The sequence below is a fragment of the Scylla paramamosain genome, unplaced genomic scaffold (assembly GCF_035594125.1).
Source record: "Scylla paramamosain isolate STU-SP2022 unplaced genomic scaffold, ASM3559412v1 Contig23, whole genome shotgun sequence".
Classification (NCBI taxonomy): Eukaryota; Metazoa; Arthropoda; class Malacostraca; order Decapoda; family Portunidae; genus Scylla; species Scylla paramamosain.
The window spans coordinates 27,493-47,500 of record NW_026973688.1 but is presented as its reverse complement, the minus strand read 5'-3'; the positions used below and the strand labels follow the sequence as shown (position 1 = coordinate 47,500).

The 20,008-nt window shown below is 40.9% G+C and overlaps 2 protein-coding genes across 2 annotated transcripts in view; one reads left to right on the top strand and one right to left on the bottom strand.

The window, feature by feature from the left end:
• The window catches only part of LOC135097510 (uncharacterized), a 51,730-nt gene that overhangs the window by 14,674 nt on the left and 17,048 nt on the right, over positions 1 to 20,008 (top strand). The window lies entirely within an intron of this gene.
• LOC135097511 (uncharacterized) lies at positions 13,992 to 15,645 on the bottom strand. The gene is made up of 2 exons (XM_063999455.1): positions 15,551 to 15,645; positions 13,992 to 14,962 (listed from the first exon to the last, which is right to left on the bottom strand). Exons 1-2 carry the CDS (start codon positions 15,617 to 15,619, stop codon positions 14,507 to 14,509), a joined length of 525 nt encoding a protein of 174 aa, XP_063855525.1. The 5' UTR covers positions 15,620 to 15,645; the 3' UTR covers positions 13,992 to 14,506.

Genomic DNA, 20,008 nt, shown 5'->3' with positions numbered 1-20,008 from the left:
ACACCACAAAAAGATGGAAAACCACCGATATTCCAAACAAAATTATAGAGGTCAAGTGAAAAGGTAAAAGCTTAATCGGACATGTGGCACATAAGGGAATATGCCATGTCATCAGGACCTGGGGATAAATCATTGCACTAGGACAAACCAATGTGTAGCTCTGACAGAGAAAATGGAATGTTATAAGACTCTCCACCAGCGGAGGCAGAAGTGAGCCAGGAGATTACAAATGTCAACGATGAAGTGCCATAGGTGTAGATCTTTTCTAGAGCCACTTCAAAAGTGCTCAGCAAATAGCTCGGCAAGTGCCTTTGGATCTGCCACCGTGCCCCTATCATAAGATAAAACAGGTGGGGGATGTGCAGAGTCCCTCCCAGATATTTTGTGGATTCTGTAGAAGACCTCAGTGAGTAAGGTGCCTACTGTGATGAGAGAGACATAACTTTCCCAAGACTCCCGTCAAGCAATCTTTAAGGTGTAATGCACATGGTCACGCCCTTGTCAAAAAGCTTCCAAGCAGTGAAGATCGAAGGCGAGAAAAGGCAGCACGCTTTTCTCGAATGGTGGCTGTACAATTTGCATTCTAGAAGAGAACAGAACGTTTAGAAAACTGTCCAGAGGTTTTTGGGACGGATTTAAGAGCAGCAGATTACAAGACATCAGTGAAATATGTTGCAGCCTCATCACAGTTTCTTATCTCCTCCATTAAGAGGGCACTGGTGCCGAGTTCTGTGAATAGATGTCAATCCGCTTTATCCGGCTTCTATTGTGGAAGTAGAAAGGTGCTGTTGATTTAAGTTATTTGAGATTTGGAACGTTGAATGTTGGATCAATGACCGGAAGAGGCCGTGCCATTGCAGACCTTATGAAGGAAAGAAAAGTGGATGTGTTATGCGTGCAGGAAACGAGATGGACAGGAAATAAGGCCAAAGAACTAGGTGATGGATTCAAACTTATTTATGGAGGGGCAAACAATGAAAAGAGAAATGGCATTGGAATTATTTTATCTAAGGATCTGAAAGACTTGGTTACAGAAGTGAACAGAAGAAATGATCGCATAATGTGGGTGCGACTGTCTTTGGATGAATTCCCAGTGAACATCTTCACTGTGTACGCACCACAAACGGGATGCCCAGAGGAGGAAAAGGAACAGTTTTGGTCGGATCTGCAGGAGGAATTGGAGAAGGTAGACGAAAGTGAAAGGTGCATAGTTGGAGGAGACATGAATGGACATATTGGAAAGGGAAATGATGTTATTAACCGGATCCATGGCGGAAATGCATATGGTGATGGAAATGAAGATGGAGAGAAAATTATAGACTTTGCTTTGGCTTTTGATTTGGTGATAGGAAACACAATATTCTGTAAGAAAAATGAACATCTAATTACGTATCGTAGCGGAGATAGAGCAAGTCAAATAGATTTCCTACTCTATCGCCGGAACAATATCAAGGAAATAAGAAATTGCAAGGTCATACCTGGTGATCACGTGACGGCACAACACCGTCTGGTTGTCATGGACCTCTCCATAACTGTTACACGCAGACAGAAAGAGAAAGTAACGACGGAGAGAAGGATTAAGTGGTTCAAACTGAAAGACCAAGATCTTAAACATACCTTTAAAGATAGATTGCTAAGTGATCTGGACATGGAAATAGAAGAGGTAAACGGATGGTGGAATAGAGTGAGTGAAACCATCTTGAGAGTTGGAAAAGAAGTGCTCAGTGAAAGTAGTGGCAAGATATGGGAAAATAAAGAGACATGGTGGTTTAATGAAGAGGTGCAGCAGAAAATACAAACAAAGAAGATGGCAAAGAAAAGATGGGAAACAACAAGGCTAGATATAGATAAGGAGTATTACAAACTGTGCAGTAAGGAAGCGAAAAGAACTGTAGCAATTGCTAAGTCGGATGGGTATGACAACCTTTATGAAGAGTTGGATACCGAGGAAGGACAACGGAGAGTATTTAAGTTGGCCAAGATGAGAAACAAGAGCACAAAGGACATTACGCATGTTAGACAGGTCAAGGATGAAAGGGGGATTGTGATACAAAAGGAAAGTGATATTCTAATAAGGTGGAAAGAATATTTTGAGAAGTTGCTAAATGTAGAAAATGAGAGATTCATTAGAGATGATGGAGAACCGAATGAACAATTAGTAGGGGAAGTGACAAGACAAGAGGTTGAAGAAGCACTGAAGAAAATGAAAAATGGCAAAGCAACAGGGCCCGACGGAATACCAGTAGAAGTGTGGAAAGTCTTGGAAGGAGAAGGAGTGGACATGTTGCACCAACTGATCAGAAAAATAATGGAGAAGGAAGTTATACCAGAAAAGTGGAGAGAAAGTACCCTGATACCTATATTTAAGGAGAAGGGAGACATCCAGAGCTGTGAGAACTATCGAGGGATAAAGCTAATGTCTCATACCCTTAAAGTATTTGAAAGGGTGTTGGACAGTAGACTGAGACAAGTGGTGCGTATCGGACGGCAACAGATAGGATTTATGAAGGGATTTGGGACAGTCGACGGAATTTTCGCACTTCGACAGAATATGGAAAAACATCGAGAAAAGCAGAAAGTACTACATATGGTTTTCATTGACTTAGAGAAAGCGTATGATAGGATCCCACGGCAAGAAGTATGGAGAGGCCTGAGAAAAAGAGGAGTGCCAGAAAAGTATGTCAGAATTGTCCAAGAATGCTACAGGAATGTTACAACTAGAGTTCGGAGTACAGTTGGCACAACGGATAGCTTTCAGGTGAAAGTCGGCTTACACCAAGGATCGGCACTAAGCCCACTATTATTCAACATAGTGTTCGATGTCATAACGGAAAATGTCAGAGAGGAACCACCCTGGTGTGTATTATATGCTGATGACATTGTCTTAGTGACCGAAAGGAGAGGACAGCTGGAAAGAAAATTAGAAGAATGGAGAGTTGCTTTGGAAAGCAGAGGAATGAGGATTAGTAGGTCCAAAACTGAATATTTTACGACGGATACAAGGGGCGATCAACAGGCCACAATTAGACTGAATGGTGAAAAGTTGAAGAGAGTGAAAACATTTAAGTACTTGGGATCGATGGTAGACGAGACAGGGGAAATGGAAAAAGAAGTGAACTTCCGGATTCAGTGTGGCTGGAACAATTGGCGGCAAGTTTCGGGTGTGATATGCGATAGAAGGGTACCAGTAAGAGTGAAGGGCAAAGTCCACAAAGCAGTCGTTAGACCTGCTTTGATGTATGGGCTAGAAGCAGCACCTTTGAAGAAGATTGAAGAGAGGAAGATGGATGTAGCGGAGATGAAGATGTTGAGATGGATGGTGGGAGTCAACAGAACAGACCGAATTAGGAATAAGTACATAAGAGGAACGGTGAAAGTAGTTGAAGTCTCCAAGAAGATCCAGGAGTCAAGGTTGAGGTGGTATGAACACTTGAGAAGAAGAGTTGGCGAAGACCACGTAGGAAGGGAGATCATGGAAATGGAGGTGGAGGGAGTTAGAAGAAGAGGACGGCCCAAAAGAAGATGGATTGACTGCATAAACGGAGATCTTGGGGAGAAGAATATAAATCCAGAAATGGCAAACAATAGAAATACGTGGAGAAGGCTCATTCACAACGGCGACCCCGAATAGGGAAAAGCTGGGAAGAAGAAGAAGAAGAAGTTAACTGTTCACTATAATTTATTTCTAGTTCTTTGTATTCTGAAACAACTTGTTCATAGCCTTCAGAGTCTTCTTTACTTAACAGTGTATTTTCTAATTGGTTGAAAGTAGTCTGACAAACTTTATTTTTTTCCCTTAAAGATTCTTTTACCCTTTATAATTAACTAAGGTTACTTGTGTACTGCTCATTATGTTCTTTAACAGTTCTTGCTAACCAACCTTGATTTGATGCCAATGATTTTCTTAACATTTTGATAGACATATTTGTGGATTTAATTTTAGGTTGTTCTTATTTGCTGGTTATTTGAGTAGTTGCCTGTTACTTCACCTGTTCCTCTGGCTTGTTTCGCCATGCACCTCCGGTTCAACTGAACTCAGTGGGTGTATAGATTTGTTTCAAGTTAGAAACTAATTTAATGATTTGTCCTAAATATACACAAATTCTCCTCCCCTTGCTTTCGTCTTATGAACCGTTTAATGTGGTGAGACATGTGTCCTCTACTTGTCCGGTACCAGTGTACACATTCTCTCGCCTGATGTCTTTTATAAAGGAAGGAACTGAAGCTTAGGAAGTTATTCTTAAAGCTCTATTAAAGGACCTGCTTATCTGGTCACATGTGCTTTGGATCACTTTCCCTGGCCTCAGTTCTATGATATTTTTATGTTCTATTGGCACAATAACAACCTCAGAGTAACACTGGCTTTTGATAGAGTCCGGCACAAAACTTTGATTTCCAAACTACCCTCCTACGGCTTCTATCCTTCGCTCTGTAACTTCATCTCGTTTCCTTTCTGACCGTTCGTTCTATTGCTGTTTTGGTAGACGGTCAGTTCTTCTCCTAAATCTATTAACAGTTTTTAACCTTTTTTTTTTTTTAAATCTATTAACAGCTTTTGATTCCACCCTGTCTAGAAGAGCGGTATGAGTGAAACCCCCCCCAGACATGTGAAGCATACTCCATACATGGACGGCTAAGGCCCTTGTACAGAGTTATCAGCTGAAGGGGTGAGAAAAACTAGCGGAGATGTCTCATAACGTCCAAATTCATAGAAGCTGTCTTAACTAGATATGAGATGTGAAGTTTCCAGTTCAGATTATAAGTAAAGGACAGACCGAGGATGTTCAGTGTAGAAGAGGGGGACAATTGAGTGTCATTGAAGAAGAGGGGATAGTTGTCTGGAAGGTTGTGTCGAGTTGATAGATGGACGAATAGAGTTTTTCAGGCATTAAAGTTTGCTCTGTCCCAATCAGAAATTTTAGAAAGACCAGAAGTCAAGCGTTCTGTGGCTTCCCTGTGTGAAATGTTTACCTCCTGAAGGGTTGGACGTCTATGAAAAGACGTGGAAAAGTGCAGGGTGGTATCATCAACGTAGGAGTGGATAGGACAAGATGTTTGGTTTAGAAGATCATTAATGAATAGTAAGAAGAGAGTGGGTGACAGGACAGAACTCTGAGGAACACCACTGTTAATAGATTTAGGAGAAGAACAGTGACCGTCTACCACAGCAGCAATAGAACAGTCAGAAAGGAAATTTGGGATGAGGTTAAAGAGAGAAAAATAGAAGCCGTAGGAGGGTAGTTTGGAAATCAAAGCTTTGTGCCAGACTCTGTCAAAAGCTTTTGATATATCCAAGGCAACAGCAAAAGTTTCACCAAAATCTCTAAAAGAGGATGACCAAGACTCAGTAAGGAAAGCCAGAAGATCACCAGTAGAGCGGCCTTGACGGAACCCATACTGGCGATCAGATAGAAGGTTGGGAAGTGATAGATGTTTAAGAATCTTCCTGTTGAGGATAGATTCAAAAACTTTAGATAGGCAGGAAATTAAAGCAATAGGACGGTAGTTTGAGGGATTAGAACGGTCACCCTTTTTAGGAACAGGCTGAATGTAAGCAAACTTCCAGCAAGAAGGAAAGGTAGATGTTGAAAGACAGAGGTGAAAGAGTTTGACTAGGCAAGGTGCAAATACGGAGGTACAGTTTCGGAGAACAATAGGAGGGACCCCATCAGGTCTATAAGCCTTCCGAGGGTTTAGGCCAGCAAGAGCATGTAAAACATCATTGCGAAGAATTTTAATAGGTAGCATGAAGTAGTCAGAGGGTGGAGGAGAGGGAGAAACAAGCCCAGAATCGTCCAAGGTAGAATTTTTTGCAAAGGTTTGAGCGAAGAGTTCAGCTTTAGAAATAGATGTAATAGCAGTGGTGCCATCTGGTTGAAATAAAGGAGGGAAAGAAGAAGAAGCAAAGTTATTGGAAATATTTTTGACTAAATGCCAGAAGTCACGAGGGGAGTTAGATCTTGAAAGGTTTTGACACTTTCTGTTAATGAAGGAGTTTTTGGTTCGTTGGAGAACAGACTTGGCATGGTTCTGGGCAGAAATATAAAGTGCATGAGATTCTGGTGATGGAAGGCTTAAGTACCTTCTGTGGCCCACCTCTCATGTATAGCACGAGCTGAGTTAAACCAAGGTTTGGAAGGTTTAGGTCGAGAAAAAGAGTGAGGAATGTACGCCTCCATGCCAGACACTATCACCTCTGTTATGCGCTCAGCACACAAAGACGGGTCTCTGACACGGAAGCAGTAGTCATTCCAAGAAAAATCAGCAAAATACCTCCTCATTTCCTCCCAAATAGCAGAGGCAAAACGCCAGAGGCACCTTCGCTTAGGGGGATCCTGAGGAGGGATTGGAGCGATAGGACAAGATACAGATATGAGATTGTGATTGGAGGAGCCCAACGGAGATAGATGAAAGGATGACAGCATAAGCAGAAGGATTAGAGGTCAGGAAAAGGTCAAGAATGTTGAGCGTATCTCCAAGACGATCAGGAATACGAGTAGGGTGTTGCACCAATTGCTCTAGGTCGTGGAAGATTGCAAAGTTGAAGGCTAGTTCATAAGGATGGTCAGTAAAGGGAGAGGAAAGCCAAAGCTGGTGGTGAACATTGAAGTCTCCAAGAATGGAGATCTCTGCAAAAGGGAAGAGGGTCAGAATGTGCTCCACTTTGGAAGTTAAGTAGTCAAAGAAATTCTTATAGTCAGAGGAATTAGGTGAAAGGTATACAGCACAGATAAATTTAGTTTGAGAGTGACTCTGTAGTCGTAGCCAGATGGTGGAAAACTCGGAAGATTCAAGAACGTTAACACGAGAGCAGGTTAAGTCATTGCGCACATAAACGCAGCATCCAGCTTTGGATAAAAAATGAGGATAGAGAAAGTAGGAGGGAACAGAAAAGGGGCTACTGTCAGCTGCCTCAGACACCCGAGTTTCAGTGAGGAAAAGAAAATGAGGTTTAGAAAAGGAGAGGTGGTGTTCTACAGATTGAAAATTAGATCTTAGACCGCGAATGTTGCAGAAATTAATGAAGAATAAGTTGAGGGGGGTGTCAAGACACATAGGGTCGTCAACAGAAAGGCAGTCCGAACTAGGGACATTTATGGTCCCCTCCCCAGATGGGGACTCCGAGGCTGGTGTAGGAGTCGCCATGATGATTTTGAAATTTTTGAGTGAAGGGTGTGTGTGTTATTAGGTGCTTGTAGTTTTGTGTGGAGGAAGAGAGTTGTCTTTAGAGGGCAGGCTGTGACTGCCTCCTTGTGTTGTGAGACACAGAGGGAAACGTTCAGTGAGGTCACAGCTGGGTTTAATGATAAGTTCACAGCACCCCCTGAACAGTGCTTTAGACCTCACTAGGTCTACTGCCTCCTCCTCCGAGGAGGCAGTCTGCTGCCATTAAAGGCAGCAGATAGGGAGCTGGTTAGTTCTGGGGAGGAGATTAGTAAAATTCTCAATGAGTATTTTTTTAACTGTCTTCACCCAGGAAAACATGTAGGATATGCCAGATAGTGAACAGGTGTCTAGAGCAGAGGAGAATGAGAAGCTGACAGATATTTCCATAACTAGGGAGATAGTGGAACAGGAGATAGATAGGCTAAAAAGTTTTAGCACCAGGAAAGATAGGTAGATTAAATAGGTCAGAATCAGATACCATCGCCTTGCAAGCAGATTTAGATAGGATGAATGAATGGACGGACAGATGGCAAATGCAATTTAATATCAATAAATGCAAAGTACTTAGCGTAGGTAGAGGAAATCCACACAGTAAGTACACATTAAACAACCAAACTCTGATAGTTACAGGGTACGACAAAGATTTAGAAGTTATAGTTAGCTCTGAACTCCGTCTAGGAAAACAATACATAGAGGACAGAAACAGGGCAAATAGGGTACTAGGATTAATTTTTAGGAGTGTTAAAAATAGAAGGCCGGAAGTAATATTAAGTTATACTTGGCGCTGGTCAGACCTCATCTAGACTACGCTGTGCAGTTCTGGTACCCACATTACAGGAAAGATATAGGTCTATTAGGATCAGTACAGAGGAGAATGACTAAAAGGATACAGGGGATGAGGAGTATTCCTTACGAGGCGAGATTGAAGTTGTTAAATTTACATTCTTTAGAGAGACGTAGGTTAAGAGGGGACCTGATAGAAGTCTTTAAGTGTTATAAGGGTTATAACAAGGGGGATGCAAGCAAAATTTTTAGGATCAGCAACCAGGGTAGAACAAGAAATTACGGGCTCAAGCTTGAAAAATTTAAGTTTAGGAAGGAGATAGGAAGAAATTGGTTCTCAAATAGAGTGGTAGATGAGTGGAACGGACTCAGTAATCATGTTGTTAGTGCTAGGATATTAGAGAGCTTTAAGAGAAGATTAGACAGGTTTATGGATGGGGATAATAGATGGAAATAGGTAGGTATTTTTCATATAGGGACTACCACGTGTAAGCCTGGTCGCTTCTTGCAGCTTCCCTTATTTCTTATGTTGTTATGTCTCCTGGCCTCCTTGATACATCATTCAACAAGAGTATTCGTGATCCATTCACATTACTTTCCATTTTACTTATATTAATAAATAATATTTAGTTTGTACTAGATTAATCTTAATTACCCCTTAATTTATATGGAATTCACAACACAAACCAATAACACATTGATATTATGTCTGATATGAGCAGAAATTTACACACACACACACACACACACACACACACACACACATAACATTACATTCCACATTCTCTTCCTCCTATCCTGACGCTCAGAACAGCAGGCAAAACGCAGTGATGGTGGTTACCATTTCCAATGAATGAAGCAGCAAAGGAGGCCCAATGGTAGTTGGAGGATTGAGAAGGAACAATAATTGTTGCTATTTATTCGACTGCGAGTATCTTAATTTCCGTTATTTGTGGATTAACAAAATTATACTTACTTACATACTTATACTTACTCAAAGTCAGTCAATTTCTTCACTTGCTGGCTAGGATAGTACTCGTATTTCATTGTAGGATTTTCCCTTATGTGACAGGCTGACCTCAAAACGTTAAGTGAATATTTAAGAGTTCCCCAAAGAAACACTGGCTGACATGTTACTAATACAAGCACATACATGACCCACAGAGTTGCTGAAAGCTGAAAACGTACATATGTAACAAAGTATTGCAGCATATCCATAAGGGGAGGGTATGTGGTAGAAGAGCCACCACCCTTCCCTTAACCTCCAACTGGCCTCCATCGTCGTGGTACCTCCTCCCCGCAGGCTGAGTGCTCCGCGTTGCGTTGCGTCACGGTATGGGGGTAGCAGACTGCAGGTCCCTCCATTCTGTGCACCTCCTGTCCACTATCTATGGGGCTCTGCCGTTCCTTTGCCCTCCCCATGTCGCTATGGGTCGCTGTAGCAGGATGAAATGTCTGGACAGTCCGGGCGCCCATCTTATCGTACAGACACTCATTCGTGGAGCAGGATGCAGTGAAGTCTATCAAAGCGTCGGAGAAGGTGAAGTATGTAAGTGGGTGTCATGTTATTTGCCAAGTTTACAATTTTTTTTTTTTCTTATGTAGGAAGGATACTGGCCAAGGGCAAAAAAAAAAAAAAGCCCATTGAAATGCCAGTCCCATAAAAGGGTCAGAGCAGTGGTCAAAAATTGATGAATAATTGTCTTGAAACCTCCTTCTTGAAGGAATTCAAGTCATAGGAAGGTGGAAATACAGAAGCAGGCAGGGAGTTCCAGAGTTTACCAGAGAAAGGAATGAATGATTAAGTTAAAAGGAACACGTTTTTTTTATATTATATTTATATTTAAATTATAAGGCTTATTTTCTCATTTTATATAATGTGGTATTATTCTTTTCATAGTGGTATTATTCTTTTCATAATCTAAGTTCTTTATATGTATGTATATGTAAGAAAAAGGTGTATTTGAGATGAAATGTGTTGAGGCCAGGGACGATACATGTATCTCGTATCTCTCGTATCTGAATCAGCAAAATTCAGGATGCATAGAGGCCCAGAGGGAAAAGAAGGATAGCGTTCTCACAGGATAAATTTGGGTGGTGTTGTAGTGATTGAGCAGGTGTGTAGAGGTATTGACGATATGGTGGTATAATCCTGACTTCTAAGATGAAGTTGGTGAGTCTTTTGTGGTACCAAGAACTCTCGTTTGCTTAAATTTGTTTGGCGAGTTGTGTCGGTGATGTAACGCTGAGGGGGTAGCGTCAGGATGAGAGACAGCCATTTTGTGGTTGGGGTTGTGGTGGTTTTGTGGCGTTATTGGTGTCTTTGGGGATGGTGTTATGGTGTTATAGGTGAATTGTGGCGGTGGTGGTGATGTCTTGTGAGGTTTGAGGAGGTAAAAGACGGGAATTGTTGTTTGGGGATGCGATGACAGCATCTGGGAAAATTCCTGCACCTGGGGAAAATATTCCACCTGCCTGTGAAGCAGTACAAGGGTTGTAGTTCTTTGTGAAATAAAGGGAATGTCATATATTGATGTAAATCACCTTTAAGCAATAAGGGAGGCGATATAAGACCCTGAGTAAGGGGGAACTATAGTGACTGAGTGTGGGAATTACCCTGTGTTGGTCTATGGAAGAAATTTTTTCCTTAATTTCTTTTAATGTATATTACCTCAATTTATTTGTAAGTTAACGTTATTATTAACATATTCTGTTATTATATAGAATGATTGTGTTTTCTAATCCAACACTGATCTGGCATTGAGGTGATTCCTGGCGTGCTGTGCAAGATAAGAGTTTTATGAAAGTGTTTAATAGCTGATGATTTCGGATAGTTCAGGTAGGTATTTTGAGGCCATTAAAAATCCAGACACTTAAAACTTTCTGCGATCAGTGTACCGTCCACGTTCTTGGAAAGAAAACCGGGATCGTGACATGGGCGATATTGTTTAATATTGAAATGTACCCCCACCAGCAGGCAAGGGACACTTCACACCGTTGCAGGATTCGGGGCGCATTTGTCTGGAAGAACTTTATCTGGGCGGCTGGGAACGGCTGCAGGCTTTGACTCACTTATTACTCTCAGTGAGAACAGTCACACAGGGCGAGGAGAAGAAAACACGCTTCTCCTTATGTCCATATATTGCACAACAGTACACAAAGTAACCGTAAAATACAGTCAGGCCACACAGGCAGGTACAAGGGTGGCAGGCACTCTTACCGTCACAGTCAGTCACACACAAACTCCACTCGCACGTCTTGTCATGATGCGGTCTCGATACCCTCTCTCTCTCTGTCCCTCAGTGCCACAGAGTGCCTCATACATTGCCTTCCGTGTCATCACCTCTGCCAGGTGACATTTAACTACACCTATTCTAGCTTGCAAAATATAAGTGCAAGTCATGCAGATTATCAATGCTGGTAAGGATAATTACTACTTATATTATGCATGCACTCACAGAACTACAACTAAACTGTACTGCATAACAATTATTCCGTGGTTAGCTAACCCTCACACACACACACACTATCACTCTCGTGACCACAGGGCCTCAGAGGTCAACCGACAGGCTTATGTCAATACTTTCCATTAGCGCTAACGGCGCCAGCCTCTGAACAACGAGCAACACAATGCTGCTACCTAGATCACCGCACATGTACTCACACATGTACTCATATATAGTCACATATGTACTCAGATGAGGCTACCTCATACACACAGCATCGTTGTGTGTTCGCCTGTAGGGCTGCTACATATATACGTAACAATATGGTAAAATATGATATTCTGTATCACTCAGGTGGATGTCGCGTCTGAAGTTCTATTTTACAATTATACATTATTCTAAAAGTTATGTCAATGCTAATTATAGTGTAGCACGATTATTAAGGTGTTAAAAGATCACTAAGTAACGAGAAAATTAGGAAGCTATAAAGGAAATTTTAAAAAGATGTGGCTGACGTTCCATATCAGTTGGTTCTAGCTAGTTAAAATTTCCTTATTCTTAATATACTATTGTTAAAAAGACTTAGTTATATATCATTACCATTGTATCGAATTGAAGCGAATTAAAAGACTCATCTATTCATGAGAGTCTAAACCTAACCCAACCTAATCCTAACCTAACCTTGCCTAAGCCAGTCCACCATGTTCACGAGTAACTGGGAACTACTCTTCTAGACCTCGGAAATATGCATCGGGCGCCGGCGGTATGCAAGTGGGTGATGTCACGCACGTTTGGCAGCGAACACTCTGGACACTCTGGACATTTCATTCTGCCACACCGGTAATCCCTTAGCGACTCAGGAGACACCTTAACCTGGTAGTGTGCGCGAACCAGACCAGTATAGATTTCCCTAAGGCGCATTAGCCTTACCAACTCAGGTGACAAGGTTAAATTTTCAGTCATCCTTCCTGCATGATTCATGTTGCCCAGCCCAGAGTATACAACACAAATTATGACTGCAAAAGCCAAATTAAATGTTTTAGTAACCCAGAGATACGAAAACACATATAACCCCAAAATAAATAAGACAAAATAAAATAATGATATCAAGCAAAAGAAAAACTATACATGCTTCTTAAATCCCATTCTCTCCCCCAAACTCCATCCTCTCATTGCTATGAACACGGGCAGCCTATGCAAAAGCCCTGCGTAACAGTAATATAGTTAGAATTATGTAGGGACAGAGAATTATCATTATTGATATACACTGTCAGGGCCGGGATGGCTACTCTTCACGTCAACACTCCTTCTAAGATTGGGACGTAAAGAAAACGAGGGAGAACGGAACTCCACAATAATAATTAACAAAAAACAAAAACACAACCCAACAATAACAGAGATATCAGGCAATATCACCAAGAGTCCTGGGGGAGTCCTTGGAGGCCGGCGTCCCTCCAGCCGTAGGAATCTCGTCTCGGCCGGCATGGGTTGAACCAGGAACGAGTTGGGCCCAACGGCAGATGAGTGCCAGGTACTGAGGGCAGGTGAGATCAGCCACAATCTTTACCAAAGCCTTCCGGAGCGGTAGAGAAGAACAGCTGAACGAAGGTGTCGTGGCAGGTGGTGAGAGCTGTCTGCCGCCTGGTGTCTGTTGGCCTCACGATTGCCTCAGCTCCTGCAGAGTTCCCCCTACCAAAGAGGGAGGAGGTGGTGACGAGGACACTCGAGGCGTTGCTTCGACGCGGTGATCCTGTATCATGACGAGTCAGCAGCCTGAGTCCTTTCTCCTCGAGGATTCGAGAGGAGGAAGAGAAACCTTGGGCGAGACACTCCGCCCTTAACGTGGAGGAAGGACAATCATTCTTCCCTCCCTGGATTTAATTTCTTCAAGCAGAAAATACAAGATGAACATGTGTCCAACGTTTTCTGAACTTCTGAAGGCAGCCAAGGTGGATGTAAGTATTCTTGAGATCTTAAATGTCAAGAAAGAAATCTTTGAAAAATTGAAATTTTATCTAAAGTAATAAGAGATGCAGATACCAACTGACCAATTTTAGTTGATATGAAATTGAATTAACAGTATAGTGTGTTGGACAAATAGCGCATGTGTCCTTCTTAAGGGGTACTTCAGATATAACTAACATTTTTTTTTTTTTTAGTAAGAGTAATAACTATAAATGTTTTCATGGTGGATCACCAAACATGGCTACATTATTGTAAATATGGATACACTATGCTGTAGTAAGCTGTTATGTTATTTTTTAATTTATATACTGATCTGAATATTTTGTCATTTATATGGTATTTCATTAATAAGTTAAATACTTTTGTCATATCACCTTGTGGCTTGTCTTCTGAGTATGACAACTGTCAAGCTATACTAATGATTTCTGAGATAGTAAATCATCATATTTGTTTTCTATCAGCAGTGTACTGCTCTGCTTACATGTTCAGCACTGTCACCAGGTTCTCAAAGGTCTTATCCACAAATTTCTGAGCTTTATCCCGAGTGAGAACGTCGTTGGCGTAAACAAAGCTGTATATGAGGCGTCCTCGCATGGTGTGAAACGTGTCCCATAGGTTCAGTAAAGCATGAGGTAACCACGAAAAGATGCTGGAGCCTTACCTTATGCCTTTCTGACAGGATGATATGGTCTATGTTACCCATGTTGGATGTAGCATAGTCATACTCTGGTGATGATCGTTCTGCAAAAATATCTTCTACATTTCCTCCACCCAACAATAATAATTCACACGTCACTGCATACTTTTCTTGAGGACTTTTAGTGATATTTTTATGGATGCTTCTGGCATAGTCCCAAAAGTGGTCCTTCCAATTAAGAGGCGTCGAGACAACGTTCCTCATCATCATTCTGTGAGCACCCAGTGCTCCCGATGTGTTACTTGACCAATAACGTCTCATGTTAACAGCATGAAGCTCTTGGATTCTGTAAAAGTCTTGTTCTAGGCCTCCTTCCAACACGAAGTCAACGAGACTTGTGTTGAACACCGCCAGTAGTCCACTGTTCAACGTAATTTGCTCTTCTTTGCACTTGCTGATGAAGGTTTGGGTGGTCTCCTTGTCCAGGTCACGCAGGACTATCTGACTCTTAAAAAGCAGGATCTTTCGCCATCGGATAAGCACGTGGGATTAATTTTTCATCTTGTTTTGACTTTTTCATATTCTCTCGTAGCTGCTGGTACTGGTCTTCGTCCTCCATCAGTTCCATCATCCGGGTTGTAATTATATCGTTGGTTTCCTCTCCAGCATCAATCCTGCCCAGCTGAACTGCGTCGTCGACGGCCTTATCGGAGAGCATGTCGTCCAACACGTTGAGGAATGCGTTCACAATGTACATGTTTGAGGTACCATCGGCGATGCCGTGGTGATTGGCCAGCAGTAATGTGCGGGTGTAGGGAAAAGTGGCAGACAACTCCTGCCGGAAACTGCAGCCAGGGTCACTGGCAGGAAGGAGACGTGCACACCACAAAGGACCTTCGGTAGTAGGAAAGTGGTACTGCATTAACGTCTCCACAGCCTGAACTAGCTCCTGCGTGTCTGTTACCTGAGGAAAGGAAATGATGCGTGGCATCAGCAGCCAAGGCATAACATAACATAACTGACTATCTTCAACCTCTTTCTCATTGGCGCAATGTTGCATCTCTAGCTATCTTCTACCGCTATTTTCAGGCTAACTGCTCTTCTACTCTTGCTAACTGCATGCCTCCCCTCCTGCCACGGCCTCGCTGCACAAGACTTTCTTTTTTTCTCTCACCCCTATTCTGTCCACCTCTCTAATGCAAGAGTTAACCAGTATTCTCAGTCATTCATCCTTTTCTCTGGTAAACTCTGGAACTTTCTTAATGTTTCTATATTTCCACCTTCATATGACTTGAATTCCTTCAAGAGGAAGGTTTCAAGACACCTATCCTTCAAATTTTGACTACCGCTTCAGACCCTATTAAGGGAGCAGCATTTTGGAAACTTTTTTATTATTTTTTTGTTGCATGTAGCTGTGCCTAAACTACGTGTTCTCATTTTATTACCTATACACTTCTTTCAGGCCCGTAGCTTTAGTCCATAGCTCCTCTACCTACTGACAAATAAAGATACATCTCTATGTGCAAGTAAGGATGTGTCAGAATCACTGCACCTGGAAATCAAGTTCCTCCCGGTTCATGTCACACGCCCATAAAGTTTCCTCACGCCTCCGGAAGCACATCCTTAAGACCGGTACCTTCCTGTGTAAAGGAGTTTCTTAAATAGTTATAAAGCACTCAAAAAAAGTGAAAAAAAAAATTATGCATGCCTTGGCGTTTGGAGATGAATAAATACGACTGTTTTCACCTAATATTGTAAAATATGTTTTTTATTTACGCAGACTGAAGTAGTGAAGCCCATGTTTAGAGACATACGAGTGCTCGTAAGTTCTCTGCGTTGCGAACCCTGAACTAAACATTCTGTTGCAGGTTCAATTGCCTGGTGTAATTTTTCAAGTTTTTTATTGATGACAGTTGCCAGGTGGTACTTACCGAAATGAGGCAAATGTCTAACCTGAACATATGATGAAGCGTTTCCTTGATGTGGTGGTTACTGAGAGGCACAATGGAGCGAACTGTTAGCCCCACAACCGTGGTGTAAAACCCTTTCCTTGCAGCACAGTCCAGTAAGTTCTCCATTTCTGTTGCCGGCCGAAGCCACACGAAGGAAGAATCTCTTGCCATGGTGCTCGTATACCACACCACACCTATCACCATAAACAACATTTGCGGCTCTAGTGTGTTCAGACAAACAAAAATTTTTTAAAGTTAAATATTAGTGCAATGCTCTGTCTGCCGTGTTATTCTTAGCTCATCTACGCTTGTGAGTTGTTCTGGCGTTGATGCCAGCTCCTTATTACTTTATTTTCAGTGATTAGAAAACTACAGATGGACAAGATGATATGCATTATATAAGGGGCTATATCTTGAATACAGTCTAATCATATATATATATATATATATATATATATATATATATATATATATATATATATATATATATATATATATATATATATATATAGACAAACACAGCTGCGAGTTCGGACATTACTAGCACTTGACAAGCACACGACACACAAACATACATGATAGAAAAATAATCAGAGACTGCACTTAGCCAAGAAAAAAAAATAATAAAGTAAGGAGCCTGCTCCTTTCAAAAATGCTATTTACACGGACACAACAAGACAAGACTATACACAGAACAACCTTCTGTCACAGGAGCAGCTGGAGTTAGTCACAAATACTCTCTTGTCAGATATACTTTTTGATATATCACCAGCTACTGTCTTGAGCAAAGGCAGGGACCCATGCCACCAGAAAGACGTGCACAGGAAATGTGGCAGGAGTGAAGGGGGAAGGGGCAAAGGGAGTGAGAGACCTGCCTCCCGCGTGCTGGACGCGCCACGTACTCGTCGCTCTCTCACTCTGTCTGATCACTTATGTTTCAAAAATTCTAGGGGCTCTATTTGGGAGGCTGGGTGGAAGCAAACTATGCTACAGGAAAGAACAATCTCTCTGCTACATGATCTACTCATTTAAACTTTTAAGAAGCAAAACGAAATGGGGAAAATTGGGTGGGGAATATCAACTTTTTATTTATATAAGTTTTACAGTACCTCTTTGATCACATGAATATGCGTCTGGGACGCATCCACGTCTCGCGCTCGCTCTTGACTCTCTTCCTTTCTGTTCTGTTAGTTGTTCTTTTCTACTTTCTATCACGCTACACACATCACACTACACTTGGATCAGCTTTCCCTAGGTTAGCTCCTTCTATCCTATTACGGTTACAAACACAATGAATCCAGGCTCCTACCGGTCGTCGACCACTATCAAATCTCTGAAGTCACCACTCCGTTTAACCTTCCCACGGAGAAGGCAATATAGCAAACGCCATCCAAAACATCCAAGCTGGAAAGAACTAAGGAGCCACATGGTAGGGAGCCCAGACAGTATAGATGACATACTCCCAGAGTGAGAGTAACATTACACTAATTGAGGTTGCCAGTCTGTTTAACCGACACACGCTATACCATTGTATATGTTGCCAAGCCGCTCCTAAATTTCACAGCACTGTTAAACAACGCCTGAAAATGCATATATGCATAAAATATTTTTGATCCACATTAACTTATGCCTTCACCTCTACCAATATCTGCAGCAACTAATGGTATACACACACACACACACACACACACACACACACACACACACACACACATACTTATATTAGTTTGTAGTAGGTTTACTTTACAGAGTACCAAATTCAAGTATTTGTGACTTTTTATCATTAGAGCTCTTGATTGGTCTTATAAGTAGGGCACAATTACCATGTTATATTTTAGGTGATTTTAATATAAACTTACTAGCTAAACATGACTGTGTACAAAGCTTATCCGATTTATTTTACTCATACTCATATTTTCCAGTGACGACTAAAGTAACAAGAGTTACTAAGTCGTCAGCCACATTAATAGATCATATATGGACGAATGATGTAAATTATAATTTAAGTGGAATGATTTATTCGTCAATCAGTGATCATTTCCCAGTGTTTAGCTCGTTTTCTGCATCGTCATTTCACAAGTATTCGGATAAAATCATAACTAAAAGGATGATAAATGACAATTATATAAATGATTTTACAGCTGAGCTACAAGAATATAATTGGATACCAGCCATGACTAGCCCTTGCGTAAGTAACTGTTTAGACGTATACATAACTAAATTTTCGAGCATCTATAACAAACATTTTCCAATTAAAACCTTCATAATCAAAGATAAGTACAGTAATAAGCCTTACGTAACTCAAGGCCTACGGAAATCTATAAAACAAAGAAACAGACTACAGAAACTTTACGCAAAATGGCCATTAACTTACAGTGCAATATTAAAAAAAATATAAAAATACACTAACCTCTTTAATCAGGATTGCCAAAGATAATTATTATAAGTCTAAATTTAAAGAAAATGCAGGAAATACTAAAAAAAAATCCTGGGAGATGATTAATGGTATTATGGGTAAGTCTTCGGGAAAATCCTAAATCTATAACATTTCATGGCAAGAATATTTCCCAGAGTAATGAGGTGGCTGAAGCTTTTAATGATTACTTCAGTAGCGTTGCAAACAGCCTTGTTACAAACATTCCTCCACCACCAGTGCCATTCACTCGCTACTTACCGGAACCGACTCAATTTTCTTTTTTTATTCAGCCAACCGTTCAAAAAGAAATTGAAAATATAATAAAACACTTGAAAATAGCTTCTCCCGGCCATGATGATATAGACGTTAAAGTAATAAAAAAGTGCAGTAATATAATATCCCCATTTTTAACTTGCATAATTAATAAGTGTTTTGAAGAAGGCACTTTTCCTAAACATCTCCAGATGGCCAAAATTGTTCCAGTGTTTAAAAAAGGTAATAAACTACTTCATACAAATTATAGACCCATAGCTATCTTAACAACTTTTAGCAAAATATTTGAAAAGGTAATGGCCTCAAGTCTCATGGACTATCTCACTCAAAATTCAATATTAACAGAGCAACAGTTTGGATTTAGACCTCAATATAGTACAGAATTGGCCTTGCAACAGTTATGTCAATATATTTATGATGCAATGGACGAAAAGTCTTACAGTATTACAGTATTTTGTGATTTAACCAAAGCTTTTGATACCATTTCTCATCCAATACTGCTAGAAAAACTTAAAAACTATGGAATTAGAGGCACAGCTAATTATTGGTTTAATAGTTACCTTAGTCACAGACAACAGTTCACTATAAATAATAATCAGTCATCTTCTCATAAAGCAATTAAATCTGGTGTTCCTCAAGGCTCAATATTAGTACCCTTATTATTTTTGGTATACATTAATGATTTACCACGCTGTAGTGAAGTACTACAATTTTTACTTTTCGCTGACGACACATCAATACAACTCAAAAAATAAAAATATTAAGGATTTGGAGAAAATTACAAATGAATAGATGGTCAAGGTTGCAAACTGGTTAAAAAGTAATAAGCTCACACCAAATATTAAAAAGACCAGTTGTATGATGAATCGACCACTGATGTCTCAGCCACCCTTGTTAACTATCAAAATTGACAATATTCCTATAAGCCAGCTCAGCGAAGTGAAATTTCTTGGAATTACTATTGATAATACCCTCAAATGGAACTCTCATATTGATACTTTGAAAACCAAACGGATCACCTGAAGATCCGCCACCCCAGCCGCACTCGGGGTGGCAGATCTTCAGGTGAGACAATCTGGGGTGGCGGATCTTCAGGTGATCCCATACTTTTAATGAAGTAAACTTTTTTCTGCATTTTTTATATCCACTCAGTTTTTTAATGCGTTCATATTGTTAGGTTAGGTTAGGTTAGTTTAGGTTAGGCTAACCTAACCTAACCTAACCTAACCAAGTGAGAGAGTCTGGGGTGGCGGATCTTCAGGTGAGACAATCTGGGGTGGCGGATCTTCAGGTGATCCCTGTGGGGTGGCGGATCTTCAGGTGATCCAACCAAACTTAGTAAAATAACAGGTCTATTGTATAGAATAAA

Excerpts from the sequence above, each read along its gene's own strand:
- LOC135097511 (XM_063999455.1), bottom strand. The coding sequence starts at position 15,619 with ATGTGCTTCCGGAGGCGTGAGGAAACTTTATGGGCGTGTGACATGAAC. Across the intron at positions 14,963-15,550 it reads GGGAGGAACTTGATTTCCAG|GTAACAGACACGCAGGAGCT; the intron begins GTGCAGTGATTC and ends TCCTTTCCTCAG.